At 39.7% G+C, this 22000-nt stretch overlaps 1 protein-coding gene across 6 annotated transcripts in view; it reads left to right on the top strand.

Moving 5' to 3' along the window:
• Positions 1-22000, top strand: part of PTER (phosphotriesterase related) — a 117784-nt gene that overhangs the window by 39969 nt on the left and 55815 nt on the right. For all 6 annotated transcript variants that reach the window (XR_004060100.1, XR_004060101.1, XM_030941167.1 and 3 more), the window contains exons 2-3: positions 7482-7963; positions 9510-9775. Coding sequence is in view for 4 of the 6 variants with exons in the window: in XM_030941167.1 (XP_030797027.1) it covers positions 7532-7963; positions 9510-9775 (698 nt within the window). In the remaining 2 variants the exon portion in view is untranslated. The remainder of the gene's footprint in view (positions 1-7481; positions 7964-9509; positions 9776-22000) is intronic.

The raw sequence follows: 22000 nt of genomic DNA on the forward strand, positions 1-22000 counted from the left end.
TTGGGGTGTTCTTAAAACCACCCCTCCATCCCAGAATTCTCTCTCTCTCTGTTTTTGTTTTTTTTTTTTTTGATACAGGGTCTCATTCTGTCATCCAGATTGAAGTATAGTGGTGTGATTTTGGCTCACTGCGGCCTCTGTCTGCCAGGCTTAAGCAATCCTCCCACCTCAGCCTCTCAAGTAGCTGGGGCTATAGGCACACAACACCATGCCTGTCTAATTTTTTTGTTTTTAGTAGAGATGGGCTTGCCATGTTGCACAGGCTAGTATCAAACTCCTGAGCTCAAGCAATCCTTGATTGCCTTGGCCTCCCATAGTGCTGGGATTACAGGCATGTGCTACCATGCTGGGCCTGGAGTTCTCTTTTAAACTTTGAAGGATGTGAAATGGAAATTCATTCTGTCTTTATATATAGATAGATAGATAGATAGATAGATAGATAGATAGATAGATGTCTGCACATGCATATAAAATATACATTTTATTTTATTTTTTATTAGAGATGGGGTTTCACCATGTTGGCCAGGCTAGTCTTGAACTCCTGACCTCAAATGATCTACCCATCTCGGCCTCCCAAAGTGCTGGGACTACAGGCATGAGCTACTGCACCCAGCCTAAAATATACATTTAAAAATCTATTCTAAAAGTATAGCTTTCATTGTTAGTTAATGATCTATAGACGGTCAATAATACCCATTTCAAGTTAAAGGAATCACAGATGCGTGGATGCCATCTGGAAGTTACCTGGTCAACCCCTTCATTTCACAGATGGGAAAACGTGTGGAGTGGTTAACTAAGTTGCCCAAACCCACACAGCTATTTAGTGAAGAGCCATGAATTCTTGCCTCTGAACCCATCACTTTACCAACTAGACCACAGCACCTCAAGAATAGCCTTCTGGATGAAACTATGAGAGGAATATAGATATTTTCTATGTTTAAAACATCTGTCTATGGTTTGCCAGGACTTAAAAGTAATACAAATTTTAAGTACTTTACTGATCAAATACAGCTAAAGACCAGTTGTGCAGCTGGCTCGAAGTATTGCTATTTCTGGGAGGCAAGCTATGACTAGGGTTCCATGGGACAGAAAGTCCCCTCTAGAAAAAGCAGAGGACGGGCTTCAACTGTGGACAGTTCTTTATGAAGAAAAGCAAGTGATAACCGTTGTATTCCAGTAGCTTGGTGTATGTTTCACTCTCAGGAATATATGTTGCTAGCAAAATCAAGAATTTTACATCAGACATTCTCAAGGCATTGAGTGTGGAACCTTCTGAGAATGAAAAGGGCAGAGATGAGATCTCCCTTTTTCAAATTAAGTAAAATTTAAAGGTCAGTTATTCCGACAGTGTCTTGACAATAATATTGCACTTGTCCCAACTCTAGGATGTTACTATAGTGAGTAATGTTGCATTTCGATCTGGGTTGAAATACTCTTTTCTTCCTCCCTCTCCCTTTTCCTCCCACGTTTCCTTTTTTTTTTTTTTTTCTTTTGGAGTCGGAGTTTTGCTCTTGTTGCTCAGGCAAGAGTGCAATGGCACGATTTCGGCTCGCTGCAACCTCTGCCTCCCGGGTTCAAGCGATTCTCCTGCCTCAGCCTCGCGAGTAGCTGGGATTACAGGCTCCTGCCACCACAGTTGACTAATTTTTGTATTTTTAATAGAGATGGGGTTTTACTCTGTTGGCCAGGCTGGTCTTGAACTCCTGACATCAGATGATTTGCCCGCCTCAGCCTCCCAAAGTGCTGGGATTACAGGCGTGAGCCACTGTGCCCAGCCCCATTTTAAACAAACAAAAAAAACCATATTTTCAGTTGGCCACTAAACAGAGAAATTTGGGAAGCCAGTGGTACTAGTTACAAGTTTGTAGACCACAGTCTACGCAAAGGCCATCTACTCAACCCTGGTGACTTGAGGTTGACTGACCCATGTTAAATTGAAGAGTAAATGAAGCCACAAGCTGATTTTTTCATTCAAGGAGCCCGATGTGTTTCCTGGGTTTTTGAATGGCTTCAATGGATTTACTTACCAGTTTAAGATGAATGGCTCATGTCAAGGAATGCAGGATGGCGAAAGCCTGAGCTGACACAGAGGAGGGGACTTTTCCCAGGCTGACCTGTCTGCAAAGGCCTTTTCCCAGCTCTGTCACTTGCTGGGTGCATCACTGCCATAGTCGTTGTAATTGTTTAGAATTTGTAAATTTCCTCACGTTTTCTTCTTACATTCTTAGTCAATTTGAAAAAATTAAAAAAAAAAAAGGTTGGGAATGAAACCCAACATTTTCCTCCAACGACAAGCTGCTCATTTGTATCGGTGAGCAGTTTTGCTTTATTTATGTCGCAGTTTAAAGAACTTGCTGTGTCCCATTATTGCTCTGTATCCTGAAGTGGTGGGATTTCTTTCTCTTCATTCAGGCATGGTTATTGCTTCTTTTGACAGTGTTTAACATTAAAAGTTATAAATCCACATGCAGTAGGGCCATTACGCCATAAATATCTGAGAAAGTAGAAGCATGGTGACTATGTCCAAGGAGGAACTCCTGGTGTCACCATTGGTCAGCGTCCAGGCCCAGGGCGGCTTCAAAGAAGACATGTTGCAGGTCTGAACGTGTATGTACAATGGAAGTATTCAAACAAGCTTTAAAAAAAAAAAAGATACATTTAAAAAATATTTTTGTCACAAATCAAATGTCAGTGTTAAGTGCAGTGTTTCTAGAGTGCAGCCATGCTCTGTGATATAACACTTCAAAAAATAGAACTGCTCATCTATTTGGGCCAGACAGCACTTTTTTCTTAGAAGTCCATTTATTTGGAGGATACTTTTATAGTACCAGCAAGTCCAGTTAGAAAGTTCCATCTGCTCTGCCTCCTATTGCTTCTGGTTTCTTGCCATCTCCACTGGTGTCATCTCAGACAAGACACTATCTGATTTTTTTCTGGATAATAGCGACATCCTATGGGACTCCCTGCAGGTACAGTGGGCCTCCTCCCTTCATCTATTCGTATATGGCTGCCAGGCTCTTCACTTCATATTGTCTGCATAAATCCCTGAGATGCGTTCCCCCTTTTTTCTTTTTTCTTTTTTGTTAGTTAGAGTTTGTTCGGAGCCACAAAACTATTAGGTTGGTGCAAAAGTAATTGCAGTTTTTACCATTACTTTCAATGGCAAAGACTGTGATTACATTAGCACCAACCTAATACTGTGAATAAAATGAAACAAGAGATGTATGATAAGAATGAGACCTTTCGTGGTTGGGGGAGGAGTTGAGAAAGTCAACTGAAAACTGATCCACCAAAACTCAATTTTCTAATTTGACTATTTGACTGTTGCTTTTTTTTGGGGCGGGGGATGGAGTCTCGCTCTGTTGTCCAGGCTAGAGTACAGTGGCACAATCTTGGCTCACTGCAACCTCCACCTCCCAGGTTGAAACAGTTCTCCTGCCTCAGCCTCCCGAGTAGCTGTGATGACAGGCACGTGCCACCACACCTGGCTAATTGTATTTTTTATAGAGACGGGGTTTCACCATGCTGGCCAGGCTGGTCTCAAACTCCCGGGCTCAAGTGATCTGCCAGCCTCAACCTCCCAAAGTGTTCAGATTGCAGGCATGAGCCACTGTGCCTGACCTAATTTGACCATTGCATTTAAAATTGTTAGACAAGTACCTTCAGCCAGGTCGAGGGCTGAGTATAACCGAGTCGGGGTGGGAGAAGAGCCTATGTTTATGAAATAAGGACGGTGTATTGCAGTTAAGAGAAGCTCTCCTCATTCACAGGTAAAATAGAGTTCTGGAAAGTCCTACCCTCTGAAATTCAAAATGCCACTGAAAAATATATTCAATCTACATAGACAGAATCATCTTAAGTATAATGGCAAGGGTGAAATAGCTGTGAGGAACTCTCAGTGAAACTAAACTAAAATTGCCCCAAACTACTGTCCTGCACACCAAATCTTCAACAATTAGGTGAATTGTCTAAATATTTTATGGAAGTTGATTTATGCATAGATTTTTAAAATATGCATATTTTAAACATGCATATTTTAAGTAAGACAAATTCTATTTATCATTTCTGGCTTTCAGCTGTGCTGGAGGACTGTCCTCTGATTCTCTTCTCTTGTCCCTTTTTTTTTTTTTTGTCTTTATAGTCTTCTGTTCTTTTGCAGTTCTAGATCCGTCAGAATTAGAAAGGTTGTTCCCCTTAGCTAGGCTGTAATAGTAATTGCAGTCTATCCTCAGTCTCTCAGATTGTTCAGATTTCACATTTGAAGTGCAACAGAACTTTTGAACCATGTGTTTATAGTTCTAGCTACCCACTTTCTCACTAGCTTCTGTGCCGGTGTATGTGGTGCTTAAGCTTCTCAGGCATGCTCTGGAAAATGCCAGAAGCCTGCTTTGTTTGTTGGTAGTCACTCTGTTTGCACCATTGGGTATAGCTGCTCTCATCGTTCCTTACCTTCCTCCTTGTCTGTGAACTCTCGTCTCTATGGGGGAAAGCCATGAATAGCTGCCCCTTGCCTGTATGTTGAGAAGAAAGCAACCTCCAGGCTGAATGCAGACGGAAAAGGGTTCCCTCACTGCACAGGAAGCGTGCATTTGAGATACACACTCCACCCCACTCAAAGACATTCTAGCTTAGAGCAATGTTGGCTACAGTTTGTTCTTTAATCGTTGCCTATCCTTTGAGTGGAGGTTACATTGTGTGTGATCATAGGAAGTGCCAGCCAGTTCTGCCTGAGAGCATTAGAGGAATTTCCCAGAAGGCATGACATTTCTTAAGTGATTTTCTTTACTTTTTTTTCAGAAAGACTCACAGCTTGTGAGCTTGAAACGTACCAAGATTGCTCTTTCAAATATACATCAATTAAATACGCAGTTTGGTACTTTCCTAGCAAAAGTGACAGCATTTTATCAATTTAGCTCAGTTTCTGCCCCTCTGTAACTCTCTGGAACACGTCTGTGAGATGGTCAACCAGAAGGAAAGAAATGGCAAATTAACCCATATGGAAGCTTGCATCTATTATTAATGGTACTGCAATTTCATCAACGGAAGGTATGAACTGCATACTCCTTGTTCTCAGTAGCAGGGAATAAGACATTGAACAGTAAATTCCTATCCATCATTAATGGAAAATATTGCCCTGGATAGTGACTGGCAGCTGTATGGTGATTCTCTGAACAGACACTGCCTGCTTTTCTCCTGGCCACCGTTTGAATTGCCTAGCTGATAGAAGCTTGGCTTCCAGAAGGGCACTATCAAGCAAAATCAATGGCCGTGTTAGCCACAAGTCCTAAGTTCTGTCCAAAAGTCTAAATCCATCATTTATGCCTTATGAGCCAATATATGTCAAACACCTGAGTTCCAGATAATTGCAGTGGCTTGCTATAAATTGGCCTACAATTCTGTCACCCTCTGAGCTCTGATGTTGTTTTCACCTTGTCTTACGTGTGTACTATACCCTTCACAGATTTTCCCGTTGTTCCCCCAAATCACCTCCCCTCTCATCAGCCACTTCCTCTGAAAAGAAATAATCTAGGAAATACGCAGAACAGTTCCTAGAATTCGCAGAACAAAGCTACTATTTGTTGAATATGGGCTGTGCGCCAAACGCGTCTACAGGTATTTTTACCTGTGGTATCTAATTTATTTTGATGATAGTCTGTGAAATGTGCTTGGTTATTTTAATTTACAGATGACAGAAATGGAAGTCAGAGAAGACTTTCAAGGGATATGGGGGAAATGATGACTTCAGAACGTCATTTGAAGGAACAGTTTGAGGGCTTAGAAACACGTGATGCTCCTTTTCTTCAGTTCCCAGAGTGTGGGATGCAAGTCCTGATTTTGCTCTTGGCCACGCAGGAGTTTGCCCTCACTATTTTCAGTAGCTCTCGTTCCTTTATAAACCCTTCATTTAGGAAATGTACTTAAAAAAAATTTTTTTTGTGAGACATAATCTCACTCTGTTTCCCAGACTGGAGTGCAGTAGCGCGATCTCGGCTCAATGCAACCTCCGCCTCCTGGGTTCAAGCAATTCTTCTGCCTCAGCCTCCCAAGTAGCTAGGATTACAGGCGTGCTCCACCATGCTCAGCAAATTTTTGCACTTTTAGTAGAGACGGGGTTTCACCATATTGGCCAGGCTGGTCTCAAACTCCTGGCCTTATGTGATCCTCCCACCTCAGCCTCCCAAAGTGCTGGGATTATAGGCATGAGCCACTGCACCTGGCCCTTTGATTTTTAATTTAAACAAATTTTTTAAAAGGAAATGTACTTTTAAAGGAAAGCAGTGGAATTGGGGTTCTTGGTGTCACTGATAGACATTGGTGAACACTTAATTTGTGCTACAAATGAAAGCAAATTGAGGATAGCGAGGGCTTTGCTCTTTTTAGAGATAGCCAATTTCAATTTCAGTAAATCACAATCGCTTTCATGATGGCTGAGAATCTTTGCTTTTCAGTATTTTTGAAGTGTATTTCTGTGTGCCCTAGACAATCAAGCATTCAAAGTGAAGAGGTTCATTTATTTTTGTTATTTCATTGTTCAACCTAAGTGTGCTCCTCAGTTGTTTTGGGGAGGGGCATATTCTATGAAGTCATGTGAGTCAGAGATCTTGTCTTTTGCATATTTATGGCTCTAATTTCTGGCACATAATGGACCTTCAGCAGGAATTTGTTTGCTTGGGTAGTGGATGAACAGTAGAAAGATCAGTTGTGGCCAGGCGCGGTGACTCACACCTGTAATCAAAGCACTTTGGGAGGCCGAGGCAGGCAGATCACCTGAGGTCAGGAGTTCAAGACCAGCCTGGCCAACATAGGGAAACCCCGTCTCTACTAAAAATACAGAAATTAGCCAGGCTTGGTGGCACATGCCTGTAGTCCCAGCTATTCGGGAGGCTGAGGCAGGAGAATCCCTTGAACCCGGGAGGCGGAGGTGGAGGTTGCAGTGAGCTGAGATCGCACCACTACACTCCAACCTGGGCAACAGAGCAAGACAGTCTCTCAAAAAGAAAAAAAAAAAAAAAAGGAGGAAAGATCAGTTGCTTCAGGATATTTAATTTAGCTAAAAAGTGACAAATGAAACAGTACTGATACACGGTTAGTTTGGATGTAAGTTACAGATTCTGAATAATTTTTTAAAATTACAATTACTATTGATTTATCCAAGAATGCATAGCTATGACTAAGAGATACAATTAAGTTAAAGAAAAATGAAATATCAAAGAATAATTCCAGTAGATAAGATTAGGACTAACTCAGGCAGAGGACTCCCAGTGGAAGGGGTGGGAGGCAGTGAACACCACACATGTCACTTAGATCTGCAGTGAGGATAGATGCTGACGTCGGCAGGATCGTAAGTGAGATCGCATCTCTAGTTTTGTTGATTTGCCTTCGTACATGGGTATATGTTCACAGCCTCCCACCCCCTACGGACAAGAGTTTATGTGTGTGTTAAATTTTCTGATTGTAGTTGTTTGTTTGTTTGTTTTTAGAAAAAAAAAAAATCCTCTTTTTAGAACATCTCTTGGTGGTACCATCAGAAATGTCTTCCTTAAGTGGAAAAGTCCAAACAGTTTTGGGCCTTGTAGAGCCAAGCAAACTGGGCCGCACCCTCACCCATGAACACTTGGCCATGACCTTCGACTGCTGTTACTGTCCACCTCCCCCGTGCCAGGAAGCCGTTTCCAGAGAACCTATCATGATGAAAAATTTATATTGGATTCAGAAAAACACCTATTCCCATAAAGAAAACCTTCAGTTGAATCAGGAGACAGAAGCCATAAAGGAAGAATTGTTGTATTTTAAAGCTAATGGTGGAGGGGCTTTGGTGGAAAACACAACCACTGGGATTAGCCGAGACATGCAGACGTTGAAGAGGCTTGCAGAAGAGACTGGCGTCCATATCATATCCGGAGCCGGGTTTTATGTGGATGCAACTCACTCCTCAGAGACCAGAGCCATGTCAGTGGAGCAGGTAAAAAACCTAAGTTCTTTGACAATATTTGTTCATAAATTCAGGACAGCCAGAACCTTGGAAATGCCCTGGGTTCAGAGGTAGCTGGGCATGCTACAGAAATTTGCTAGCTAGCCAGGACATCTGCCAATTGGGACCCCAATTAGTAATATTGTATTTCATAAAGAAAGTGCCAATTTTGCAAGCAAGCCTTGTGGTAAAGAAAAAAGAAAATAATAATAATAAGTGTCAAGAAAAGAGATCTTAATGCACTGGTCGTTGGAAAATTCAACATGGTAATAGTTAGATTTGTGTATATCGTATCTGTCCTCAGTATTGGCACTACAGTCTATTTGTAAACCTCACTTTTCCATCTTCAGTTATGCTACCTCGATTTCTTTCACCCAGGATTTTATAATAACCAGCAATGAAGATTCACTGTAGGGTGAAACTTGGCAGGCAGAGACTTGGCACATTTGTGAGTATGTTTCACTCTCCTTTCACAAAACAGGAGAGGTGGAAGAAAATTCATTCCCCTGTGTTTTGACGTAATATGGTCTTATGCAAGAATGGGCAGAAGGAAGTAAATTGTTTAGGGATAAAAAGAATAAGCTGCAAAACTTTTTTTTGCACCTGTATGTGTTCTCTTTCTAAACACACATGTATCTATTTATACATGTTTACACATATATGTATATATTCATATGTATCTTCCATTACCTGCATGACAGGCATAGGGTGTCAGCTCAGTCTTTGCAAAAGATCACTTACTCTCTAGAATATTTTGTATTTCAAATTTTTATCTGCATTATTTTCCAACCAGGACTTTATTTTTTAAAATATATTTATGTTATTTAAAGACTATGCTGATGATGAGTATTATACATTCTTCCAACCACTCTTCGTGGTAACTATGCATATGAACCAAAAAGTGCCATAGTAGTATAGTGTGCTGTGAATTTTCTATGCTGTCTGTGATAAAAGACTGAATGAATAGGAGAGAATTAAAGCATTTCTTGAAGCCTTGTGCGGTGATGCAAGCCTGTAGTCCTAGCTACTTGGAAGCCTGAGATGGGAGGATCCCTTGATCTCAGGAGTTCAAGTCCAGCCTGAGTAACATGGTGAGACCTCTGCCTCTTCAAAAACAAAAAAAAAAACAAAAAAAAAACAAAGAAGAAAGAAAAAGAATGACTTGATACATGGGACATAGATTCGATTCATTGGCGGTCTTTCTATATTCAAGATGCTGCTCCCCAGGTTAAGTTATAGATTTTTTTCCTTCACTCTGAATGTACTCTCATTAAGTCACTTTGTCCCCCTCCAGCTTCCTTAAGCTATACGTTTCTTGTTAAATAATCACAGTGTGATATTATCGAATCCTGGATTTAGTGTAACTTGTTGATTTGTGATTTGGCCAGCAAAATGCTTTTTTCATTAATTGATAACTATTGAATACATTTTTAAAATAATGAATGACTAAATAAGTAAATTTATTTACATACTGTGGTGGATCAATTTTGATAAATTTCACAACCTATAAAATATATTCCTTTACACTCTTCCTTAGCTTACGGATGTCCTTATGAATGAAATTCTCCATGGAGCTGATGGAACCAGTATTAAGTGTGGCGTTATTGGAGAAATTGGTTGTTCCTGGCCTTTGACTGAGAGTGAAAAGAAGGTTCTTCAGGCCACAGCTCATGCCCAGACTCAGCTTGGTTGTTCTGTTATTATCCATCCTGGACGGAGCTCCAGGGCACCATTTCAGATTATCCGAATATTGCAAGAAGCAGGTGCAGACATCTCTAAAACAGTCATGGCACATCTGGATAGGTAAGCAGGCTATCTTACAAATGGATGCAAACCACCATATAATTAATACATGATCAAATTAAGAATCTACAGTAATCCGTCAATGTAATACTAATCATGTAGAGAAAACCACTAACTATATGGAAGGTAGTATTTATAAAGTTTTACAACTGACATTAATAAAAGTCAGTGCTGCCATTTTTGTGCCTCTCTGTGTCAGATAGTGTCCTAGGTATTTTGCCTAAGGTATTTTGCATAAGTCATTTTGTTTAATTTATTCAATCCTTTATAACTCATAATAGGTGTCACCGTCTACTTCATTTCTTTGTCTCATGGGATGATATCAAAGTAGCTGCCAATTCCACTTGCTCAGTGTTTACCAGTAGTTGGAGTAATAAAGTTGTCACAAATATAAAGGGAGGGAAAGTCAATGATTTCACCCAGAGAAGAAAACCACAAATACAAATGTTCACATTTGTGTTACTTGTGGTTTGAATCATCTGAATTTTGGAAAATGCAATTATAAAAAATAATAGTATAAGCATAGCATGTGTTGGGTGGTATTATGTATTAGTTTCCTATTGCTCTTGTAACAAATTATAACAAAGTGGGTGCCCCTAAACAACAGAAATGTAGTCTCTCAAAGTTCTGGAGGCCAGAAGTCTGAAATGAAACATTGTCGGGGCCCCGCTTCCTCCAAAGGCTGCAGGAAGAATCTTTCCTTGCTTCTTCCATAGCCTGAGATCCAGCTGTTCCGTGGTTTGTGGCTGCACAACTACAGTTTTTGCCTCTGTCTTCACATAGCCTTTTCCTCACTGTCTATGTCTTCTCCTCTGTTTGTTACAACAACAGTTGCCATTGGATTTATGGCCCGTCCAGATAATCCAGAACGATCTCATCTCAGATCATTTACTTAATTATATCTGCAAAGACCTTTTTGCCAAATAATGTCACTTTGAGAGGTTCCAAGAGTTAGAATGTGGACGTATCTTGTTGCAGTTAACCATTTAATCCCTACATATTATTTTAGATGCATAGGGGACAGTAAAGCAAATGACTAAATGAAATGCCAGCTGCTATTAATTTTATGAACAAGTACTAACAGTGTTGCTAAGGCTACTCATTAGCCTTAAATGGAATTTATTACAGAATTAATACAGCACCAGTGAGACTAATAATATATTACAGGTACTTCTATCTTGCCTATTGGAGTAAAGTCATATTCACATATTGATAAATCCTGATTATCAGACCGGACACATTGCTACTTAATAAACTAACAGTCCTACAAAATGTATTGTTAAAATGCCTCTCCTTATGAGGCTGCAGTGAACCATGATCACACCGCTACATTCCAGCCTAGGCAACAGAGCAAGACCCTGTTTCAAGGAAAAAAAAAAAAAATTCTTCTACTTAATAAAAAATATTGTAAAATCATGTACAGGAAATATAAACAGGTGTAGTTATAGCAGAACAGAGAAGTCAGCATTAATGGGGAAACTGAGGCACAATAGGATAAAGGCAATTCTCCTGGCAACCGGGTTGTTATCAAGATCCATACTTGGCTATCTTCAGGAATCTTCTGGTTGCACTGATAAGATAGAGGCAGGCTTCTATAATGGTCACAGGGCCAATGCATCAGGCTGTGAAAACTAGACTCTTCGGACCCAGTGAGAACTTTAAATTCTGACTCTCATTGGTGTAAGATCTTGGACAGCTTAATTGAATTTAAAACAATGTATTTTATAATGTTACCTTGTATGATATGGGATATATGTAGCACATTTATTCAGTAATGATGATACTTTTTAAACATTGTGAAGTATGTCATACCTTCAAAAATGTATTACACTAATAATTTTAAATTTTATAAAATGTTTTAGAATCTTTTTTTTTTTTTTTTGAGACGGAGTCTCGCTCTGTCGCCCAGGCTGGAGTGCAGTGGCTGGATCTCAGCTCACTGCAAGCTCCGCCTCCCGGGTTCACGCCATTCTCCTGCCTCAGCCTCCCAAGTAGCTGGGAGTACAGGCACCCGCCACCTCGCCTGGCTAGTTTTTTTGTATTTTTTAGTAGAGACGGGGTTTCACCGTGTTAGCCAGGATGGTCTCGATCTCCTGACCTCATGATCCGCCCGTCTCGGCCTCCCAAAGTGCTGGGATTACAGGCTTGAGCCACCACGCCCGGCCTAGATTCTTAAAAGCATTGCATTCTGAAGTTATTACACGGTGTAAGTGTTCTATGTGTCTATTAGAACATAATTGTTTATCATGTTGTTCAAGTATTCTGCATTTCTACTAATTTAAATATATGTGTGTGTGTGTGTGTATATATATATATATACGGAGAGAGAGAGAGAGTCTCTCTCTGTTGCCCAGGCTGGAGTGCAGTGGCATGATTTTGGCTCACTGCAGCCTCAACCTCCCAAGTTCAAGTGATCCTCCCACCTCAGCCTCCCAAGAAGCTGGGACTACAGGCATGTGCCTCCACACCTGGATAATTTTTATATTTTTTGTAGAGATGGGTTCTCTCCCTGTTGCCCAGGCTGGTCAAACTCCTGAGCTCAAGCAAGTCGCTCACCTTGGCCTCCCAAAGTTCTGGGACTATAGGCATGAGCCATTGTACCTGATCACAAATATCTTTTAATTGCATGCTTGGCATTCCTTGGGATTCCTGAATGTAAGGATGTTTCTTTCATTGTTTCTGAAAAGCCTTGGCCATTATCTCTTTAAATATTGTTTCACTCACATGTTATTTATCATCTGTATCACAAACTCCAGTTTGGTATATGTAGGGCTTTCTTACCTGTACTCTGTATCTCTTAACATCTGTTTGATATTTCCATCCACATGCATCACTGAGCTGTAATTTCTTCAGTTCGATCTTCTTATTTACTACTTTTCTTTCCAACAGAATCAATCTGTTGCTTAGCCAATTTATTTGGTTTATAATATTGAGAACTGTATAGTTTTTTCTGTTACCTACTAAGTTCTAGTTGGTTACTTTTCAAATCTGCTTGGTTAATTTTGATCATTTATTTTCCTTTCAACATGGTTTCAATTCAACCTTTAAAAAAATATTAAACATACAATGTATAACTTGTAATTGATAAATCTGATTTCTGCTGCCTTTTTTTACTCTGATGTAGTTTACTAGTTCTTCTGGCTGTCATTGATATGAGGTTATTTCCTTATGTTTTAGAGTAGAATTTTTTGTTATGAGATCAGATTTCTTAGAAATTATTGTAAGTGTTAAGTTGGTTTCCCCTTACCCCTGTTTTTTTTTTTTTTTTGGTTATTTATTTTTTATTTCTGGTAGGCAGTTGTGGCACTACCTACATGGGAAACTTTATACTAAATTTTTTAATTGTGGTAAAATGTGCATAACATAAAATGTATCATCTTTTAAACATTTTGAAATGTACAGTTCAGTAATGTTGAGTGTATTCACTCCCCATGGCCTGTGACAAACGCCATTCTACTTTCTGTCTCTGTGAATTTGACTACTCTAGGTAGCTCATGTAGATGGAATCACATAACGCTTTTTGTAACTGTTTAAACTAAATTTTAGACTTGAGAGACTTAGACCCACACAGGTGCTATGAATTCTGACCCCTCAGCTTAGCAAGTGCAGGAATGGGGCTATGGATTCTAAAGGGAGACTTTTTCTCAACTTACCTTCCTTTCACTAGAAGCCAAGACTGAGAAAGATACATACAGATACCCCTTGACTTGTAATGGGTTATGTTCCAATAAAGCCATTGTAAGTCAAAAATATTGTAAGCTGAAAGTGCATTTAATATACCTAACCTACTGAACACCACAGCTTAAGGTAGCCTACCTTAAACATGCTCAGAACACTTATATTAGCCTACAGTTCTGCAGAATCATCTAACGCAAAGACTATTTTGTAATAAGGTGTTGAATAGCTCATGTAATGTGTTGAATACTGTACTGAAAGTGGAAAACAGAATGTTTCTCTGGGTACTTGAAGTACGGTTTCTAGTGAATGTGTATTGCATTCACGCCATTGTAAAGTCCAAAAAGCATTAAGGCAAACTAACCAGGGACCATCTGTAATCTCCAAAACCTGTTTGTGGACCAAGTTTTTACCTACTTCATCCTCAAGGGTGTGTTGCCTTCCATATGAAGGGAGTAGCCCTTTATATGTCTCCAATCTGATCTCCTACTTGGTTCAAGTCCACGCTCTGTCTTACTTGGCTCATTAATACCTTTTAGGCAAATGCTAGCTCTAGGTTTCACCTTATTCCTCATGTTCTCAGCTCTCTTGTTGTCTCTGTCCCCCGAGCAAGTAAGTGTTACTTTCCCACCAGCTAAACCAAGCATTTCAAAATAGGGTGTTTTTTTTTTTCCTCTCTTCAATATAATGTAGTATTTTACATGCATTCTGCTGGAAAGGTTTTCTGTGAACATCTAGTCTGCCATACTGCTTGAAACTGGCTCAAGATGATTCGTAAAGAAGAATCTTTCTATCTCCATCTATTTACAGTTAGACATGTATGTAAGTTAGAAAATTATGCTTGGCACAAATAGAAAACAAGCTTTCATTGGAAAATGTGAAATAAACCTTTGCTTCTACCACAGTAGTATTTCTCTGCTCATAAAATCAAACAATATATAAATTGCAAATGTTTTCTTTATTGCCTAGTGATATACATATATGTATATACTACACCTATATATACACATATGTATATATTTATATATATACACACACATATGTATTTTTTTCTGTTAAACAATAAAGATACATTACCAGATTTCCATTTGGCTGCAGTTTCAATATATCTCTCTAGAATGACTCAGAACAGAATGGAAAGGTTGACCTGACATCAAACTCAGAACATTCTAGAAAATTCTTAGACCATCGCTAGAGCAGCCATCCATTCCGTACCTATCTGATGGATTATTCAGGGTTCCAGTGCATGAAAAAGACATACATGGAAGTATGAGCATTTCAGTAGGGAGGCAGCTAGGGAGCATGACTTTAGCAGAAGCAGTGCATTTGGAAAAACATACCGAATAAAGTAACAGAAAAAAAATAATCAGGGAGGCAGATGCAGGCATCGTTAGCTCTTTGAAGTGGCTGCTCACAGCAAGACAGTGGCCATGCTGAAGTCTGACTGGGTCAGCCTCTCACAGACTCTCTGAGGGCTGCAGGGCTGTGCATACAATCTGAGCCGTACTGAAAGACCAAGGACTTCAGCTTTCTGTAATGGGGACAAATCACAAAGGGCATGTATTTCATGCAACGAAATGCACAGAAGCCTCACAAAACAGACGCGCATCCCCAAAACAAGGCCTCCAAAAAATAAAAACCAAGACAAAATGGCAAATTATTTCATTTCCCCCATCATGCGTTTTCAGACATGAAAAACCAAAACAAGGCTCTGAAGCTACCCTGTGACTGGGAGATAATCAGGCAGTGGCTCTGCTTCAGAGCCCTCCAGAATGCTGGGACTCTCCAATGGGGCTCGCCCTCAGTCTTACCTACCCGTGACTAGTTTATTTTTCCCCTTTATAGTAGTATTTCCATCATCTCAGTATACACAGTGAAATATTACAGTATGCCCCCAATCACACTGAAGCAGGTAAACATTTTTGAAGATGTACAGTCTTCATAAGGATTCATGCATTTGTGTGGGTGCACACACACACACATACACACATTGCGACAACAACAACAAATTGCTACATAGCTATCCAAAAGGGGCATTTGGGACCCCGAGACGGAAGAGTTAATGAATGGCCATCACCTTAGGAGACCTCTGAACTACATTGTTGTCATGTGACCATTGGTGACCTGCTTAAGGTCATTTACTAGGAGATAACAGCCTGACAAGATAAATCTGCTTCTGTGTCTAGGCCCTCCCCTAACCATCTGTTCCCTTTAAGAAACGTGGGCCTGTTGGCTGCTGTGAATTTAACCCTAGGGTACATTGCAGGGGACCGCCCTTGATGGTTACAGCCACCCAAAGTCAACATTTATTGGAAAAGAGCACCGGCACTTAAGGGTTCCTTCTTGGTCTTAATCTATGAAGGCTTTCTGCCTTTCAATCATTTATTATAATTTTACTACCTGTTAAAACTCTACCCACATGTCCAGGTGACATGTAATGATAGCACTGCCTTGGCCTCCGTTCTAATATAGGCTAGATGCAATTGAAAAAAAAAAAACCCACATATATCCTTTTTGCTATTCATCTTCAAGGAGATTTTATCCTTAATGGACTATTAGAGTAGCCATAGGTACTTTTATGACAACAAAATTATTTACCAATGAAAGCTGAGTAAAACAGCATGGCTGGCAGGTATTTGGGTAGCAACTAGTTACTGATTAAATTTTTTACCCCCCTGGAGGGGCAATAGACAGGTGCGGTGCCTGACTCTTTTTTCTACTTGGTTATCTATTTAACAAGCCAAAGGGCTTTGATAGAAATCCAGGGCCTCGAGTTTGATTAAGGGCACAATGATAATTAAGTGAAGGAAAATAGCATATCACTGTCTTTGAAAATTCCTGACTGAGGAGGAAGGTAGAGGAATTGACCTAAGGGTTTCTGAAATACAACAAGAGGGAAAGGTTTAGGGAACTGGCCAACAGCACATTTTATTCTGTTTGTTTCTGATCATTCGTGCCAAATTGGCCAAACTCTTGAAAGATATAATTTTGATATTTTTTTCATGCTCTTAATTAGGTGAAATAAGAGAGTGGGATATCACATCATTCATTCGTTCCACAAATATTTGCGTGTCTAGTTACCATATAGCAGACGCTGGGCTGTAGCCTGAAGAACAGCCCACTCTCTGTCTTCAAAGTCATTATTTAATTATAATTATGGTGATTTTTAACCTTAAGGTTTTCTGTGAAAAGCCACAAAAAATAATTATGTGGTTTCCTTGGAACTTACACAATTTAATCCCTGTGAATATTCGTGAATTAATGGGAAGTCATTCAAAAACAATTCCAAGCAAATATTTGACAAACTGAAATTGAGCAAAACATCTTGATATAGTTAAGTAGTACAGTGGTGTTTAAGAACAATTGGAATGCTATGTACATGTATTTGTTTGTAACAACTGCAATCCTGTGAATATGGCACTGAGTTTCTTTTATTCTCAAAAACAATTTTTTTTTTTAAATTTTTGAGAATAAAAGAGACAGGGACTTGCTGTTTCCCAAATTAATTTTGAACTCCTGCCTCAAGCGATCCTCCTGCCTCAGCCTCCCAGAATGCTGGGGTTACAGGCATGAGCCACTGAGCCGGCCAGAAAAATGATTTTTAACCCTAAAGTGTTATGCAAATTTTCCCCACCCCTGCCCTGTTATTGCTTACTATGTATTTTCTCTCAACATGTAGAACCTATGGAAGGAAGAAAGGGAAAGGGGGAGGGAGGGAGGCAGAAAGGAAGGAAGGGGAGGGAGGGAGAAAGAAAGGAGAGAAAGAAGAAAAAAAGGAGAGAGAGAGAAATCTAGGCAAACATTTGACAAAGTGAAATGCACCAAAATTCTTTATATTCATAAATAGTGCCAAATAAAATGTAATAAAGTTATGGTGATAATTAATAATTAATTGTGGAGTATCCCAAATTATACTATTTTGGGCAGACCTGCCTTCCAGGTGAAAGGGAAGTGCTGGCCATGTGCTCTATGCAGTACATTCTACCCACCAAAGCCTTCCACTAGTAATTTTTTTTCTAAAGCAATTTTTCATGACTCTGACACCATTCCCATGAAATGTGACATTTTAACAAATAGGATTGCCATGTCTATGAGATTTATCTTCACTCTCCTCAATACCGTCATTCCCTGAACCGTGTATCGCCTTACATGAAAAACGCAGCCTCTTTTGTGCTATGTGGTAGCTGAAGAGTTCATATGGTGAAAAGCTCTTCCTGGGATGTATAAACTGTGAAATGCATTCTAAAATAAAGTTTTAATTACACTTTGTAATTTGGAGCCAACTTCTGGGTTTAGTCTAATTTAAACAAGGGTTTTTCTCTCTTGCAGCCATCTGTTCCTTTTGCTTAAGCCTACACTTAAGTCATAATATTGAAAGGGTGACGTCATTCCTTCCTATGATGTCATTAAACATTTCTTTAGCGACCCAAGCAGTCAGAGAACTGAATGAAGTGGTGGGGGGAGATGCTTGTTAAAATATAGATAATAGCAAACTGAATTTTTAAATTATATTTCATTCCCAGTTATTCTCCAGTATCAAAAATATTGTTCAATAAATGTCATGCCTTCATGCAAAAAGAATCCCATAAAAAATAAATCTTTAAAATACCTACATATTTGGGCATAAACTAGTATATTAATGCAAATGTAGTCATTTATGGCTTGAGTCTGGATCAAACTAAAGTTCTTGGCAAATTGTTAGTGGAAGTAGCAAATTATATGTTTTTAATCATAGGCAATGTTTAGACCACACATTAAAAACTTATATCATCTCTGTTTACTTTCTATTTTTGACATTTAAATTTATTTTTAGTTAATTGAGATCAGTTGAATTCCATCAATTAAGAATTTCTCAGATCTCGTAGTTACGGTGGAGCTGTCATTAGCAGTGTAAGGTAGACATGAATAATGTTTTAAATTCTGTTAATATCAAATCAGAGTATAGTAAATTAGGTTATAATCACTTGATTATGGTAATTTACTTTTTTAAAATATTGCATTATAAACATTTTAACGTTAATTTTAGGTTATTAAGTGTATAATTCTAGTTGAGTTTAGTAATTATTCTAAGTAGTTGTTGAAAAACTTTAAAAACATAAGAATTCCACATAGTTGTACAAATATTCATTGGTTCTAAATTGATCAGCTCAAGGGGGAGGAGGACAAAGTTTGTTGGAATTACTTTTTTTTTTTTTTTTCCTGAGACGATGTCTTGCTCTCTTATCCAGGCTGGAGTGCAGTGGTGCAATCTCAGCTCACTGCAACCTCCACTTCCCAGGTTCAAGTGATTCTCATGCCCCAGCCTCCTAAGTAGCTGAGATTACAAGCATGCACTGCCACGCTCAGCCAATTTTGTATTTTTAGTAGAGACAAGGTTTTGCCGTGTTGGCCAGGCTGGTCTCAAACTCTCGACCTCAAGTGATCCATCCACCTCAGCCTCCCAAAGTGCTGGGATTACAGGTGTGAGCCCACCATGCCCAGCCTGGAATTACTTTTTTGAGAAATAATTTTTAATGATCAGTCATTGAAATTCAACGTTTTCAATAAATCAGTTGTATATATAAGAATTCTGTTGTTATTTTATTTGTATGCCAATTTTTAAAACATACTTGATCAAGTCTGTAAGTTTTATCAGGGAATGCAATTTATGATTCTTCAGATGTCAGTGCCTGAGCTAGCTCCACGACCCTACATAGAACTGCCCTCACAGGCCCACCACTTGCCCAAGGAATTCACAGAATCAAATGGCTGATGAGTTACAATCAAATCAAAGCTCAGCACAATGGAAAGGGCACTGGATTAGGAGTTGGAATACCTGCATTGTTGATCACTTTAAAGAAGACCCATGTTTTAGTTTCTTTATTCGGGCAATGACATTAATATGTGACATAACTATTTCACCAGTCTATTGTGAATTTCACAACCTGCTCCTTGTTCTTGTTATTTAATGGTGCCAACATCTAATCAGTTGCCCAAGCAAGACAGGCTCGTGATTCTCCTCCTGCATGGCTGTCCCTGTGGTGCCAATACCTCATCCTTCACTCTTGCTGCTGTACTCCATAATCTGGCTAATAACAGCGCTATTTACCCAGCTGTTAGCCTAAAGACCTCCAAATACAAGCTCTCCTATCCACTCCTCTGGTGTTCTCTGAATTCAGCCCCTCATTTATCATTTGAATTATTGTAAGTCTCCAAACACGAATCTCTCCCTTAGTTTTGGTCCCAGATCTAGCCTCCACAATCCACCAGATCTTTCCAAAGGCAAATCTAATTATATCCCCGATCCTGACTTAAAACCCTCCAATGGGTCACCTTTGCCTCAGGCAAAGGTCTTGGTCTTCTGGTTCCCTCACCTCCCTCCAGCTTCTCTCTCGTTATTCCTAGTATGCACACAGTCTCTGGGCCAAAGCCACACCGACCATGTCTTTGAGTGCCCTGTATTGGTTGTCCTTACATGCATCTCACGCATGCTCTTCTCTCTGCTATGAATGTTCTATTTCCCCTTATCTACGAGGCAAAATCTTTCTTCAAAATGCAATTCACCAGGGGTTTTCTCCTCTATGAAGCTTTTCCAGAACCAGCCAAGCACTGTTTGATAGCTCCTTCTTGCCAACCTAGTTCCTAGTAGCACTCTTACCATGACACTTGGTAAATTCTCTACAGCAAGTATTTGTTTCCGTGTCTGTTTTCCGTAGTAGATACTGAACTGCTTCCAATAAGGGACTGGTGTTATTTGTGTTTGTTTTCCCAGCTCATGGCTGATTGCAAGTAACAATTTCTTATTAAATGGAGGGATGGATAGATGGATGGATGATTCCCCTCTCTTCTCCCCTCCTGTCTGATAAACTACACCCTTATATTCAGGAACAGCAAGCTCCCTTTTTGCCTCTCAGCAGGTGGTTCTCTGGATTTTTTTTTTTTTTTTTTTTTTTTTTTTTTTTTTTGAGACAAAATCTCACACCGTCGCCCAGGCTAGAGTTCAGTAGCATGATCTTGGCTCACTGCAGCCTTCGCCTCCTGGGTTCCAGCAATTCTCCTACCTCAGCCTCCCAAGTAGCTGGGATTACAGGCAGCTGCCACCACGCCTGGCTAATTTTTGTATTTTTAGTAGAGACAAGGTCTCCTCATGTTGGCCAGGCTGGTCTCAAAAATCCTAACCTCAGGTGATCCACTCGCCTTGGCCCCCAAAATGCTGGGATTATAGGCATAAGCCATATGCCCAGCCTCTCTGGATTGTTCATCTGGAACCCTACCAACATTTGTCTAAATAGTATCCTTCAAGGCTTAACTCAAATGAATCAAAGTGAATCAAGTGAAAAAAATTAATTGCCTCATTCTTTTTTTGTAATACTTTGTATTTATTTGTACTTAAATGTTTTTAACACATTTAACTATAATTATTGGCTTAAATATCTACCTTCTGCAGACTTTCAGTTCCTTGAGGCAGCATCTTAAATTTTTTATTCGTGTCTATATTCCTAACACAGAGAATAGCACAAGACAGCTGATAGTAGATGTTCACTGAATTAATTTATAAAGGTGTGTTTCAATGTGTGAAATGAAATAATGTACCTGAGAGTTATTTGAACCTGTAAAGCCCAAGACAAATGGTAGGTGCTTTCGTTATCTTGATCCTACCCACGGATCAAATTCTTTCCTCTGCTCCTTAGTTCTTTCTACCTAGGGAGTCCACAGACCCTTGTCTAAATTATCACTTCATGCAGACTTCCTTTCTTCCACACAGAGTATATTTTGACATTAAACTAAACCCCTCAGCATATGGATAAGATCTAGAATATAAAAGGGGGTTGAAAATAGAATCACCTGTCTTGCATTATAGTACCAGCCTTAAGAAACTGGGTAAATGATAACTGTATTCTGAAAATAACAAGCCAAATCACTTTGGACACCTTTTTTTTAGCTGATGGCAATATATTTTCCCTAAATCTATGCCTGTTTTTATATACAGAAAAGTTACTTATTAGTTGAGCAAAAGTATAAAATATGCAGCAGAAGAAATGATATCATATGAATGACATGAACAAGTACTTGATACAAAAATCTCATCTTCCTCCTGGGAAATCCCAGGATATTTTGTAAATGACATTGCAATCATTTCATCCACCTTGAAGATGGAACGTTTCTTCAGTGTCAAATGCGGTAGCTCTTCTGTGCGTCACAATCACTTCACTGACTCTTCAGGGGAAGAAGCGAAAACTACCTACCTTAAAAGCTGGGAAAGATTGGAGTAAGAAAGAATAGAATCATTCATGGATGGCCGGGCGCAGTGTCTCACGCCTGTAATCCCAGCACTTTGGGAGGCCGAGGCAGGCAAATCAGCTGGCGGATCAGCTGAGGTCAGGAGTTTGACAGCAGCCTGGCCAACATGATGGAACCCCGCCTCTCCCAAAAATACAAAATTAACTGGGTGTAGTTGGGGGCACCTGGAGTCCCACCTACTACTCAGGAGGCTGAGGCAGGAGAATCCCTTGAACCCAGGAGGTGGAGGCTGCAGTGAGCCAAGATCGCGCCACTGCACTCCAGCCTGTG

The sequence above is a fragment of the Rhinopithecus roxellana genome, chromosome 11 (assembly GCF_007565055.1).
Source record: "Rhinopithecus roxellana isolate Shanxi Qingling chromosome 11, ASM756505v1, whole genome shotgun sequence".
In the NCBI taxonomy this organism is placed as follows: Eukaryota; Metazoa; Chordata; class Mammalia; order Primates; family Cercopithecidae; genus Rhinopithecus; species Rhinopithecus roxellana.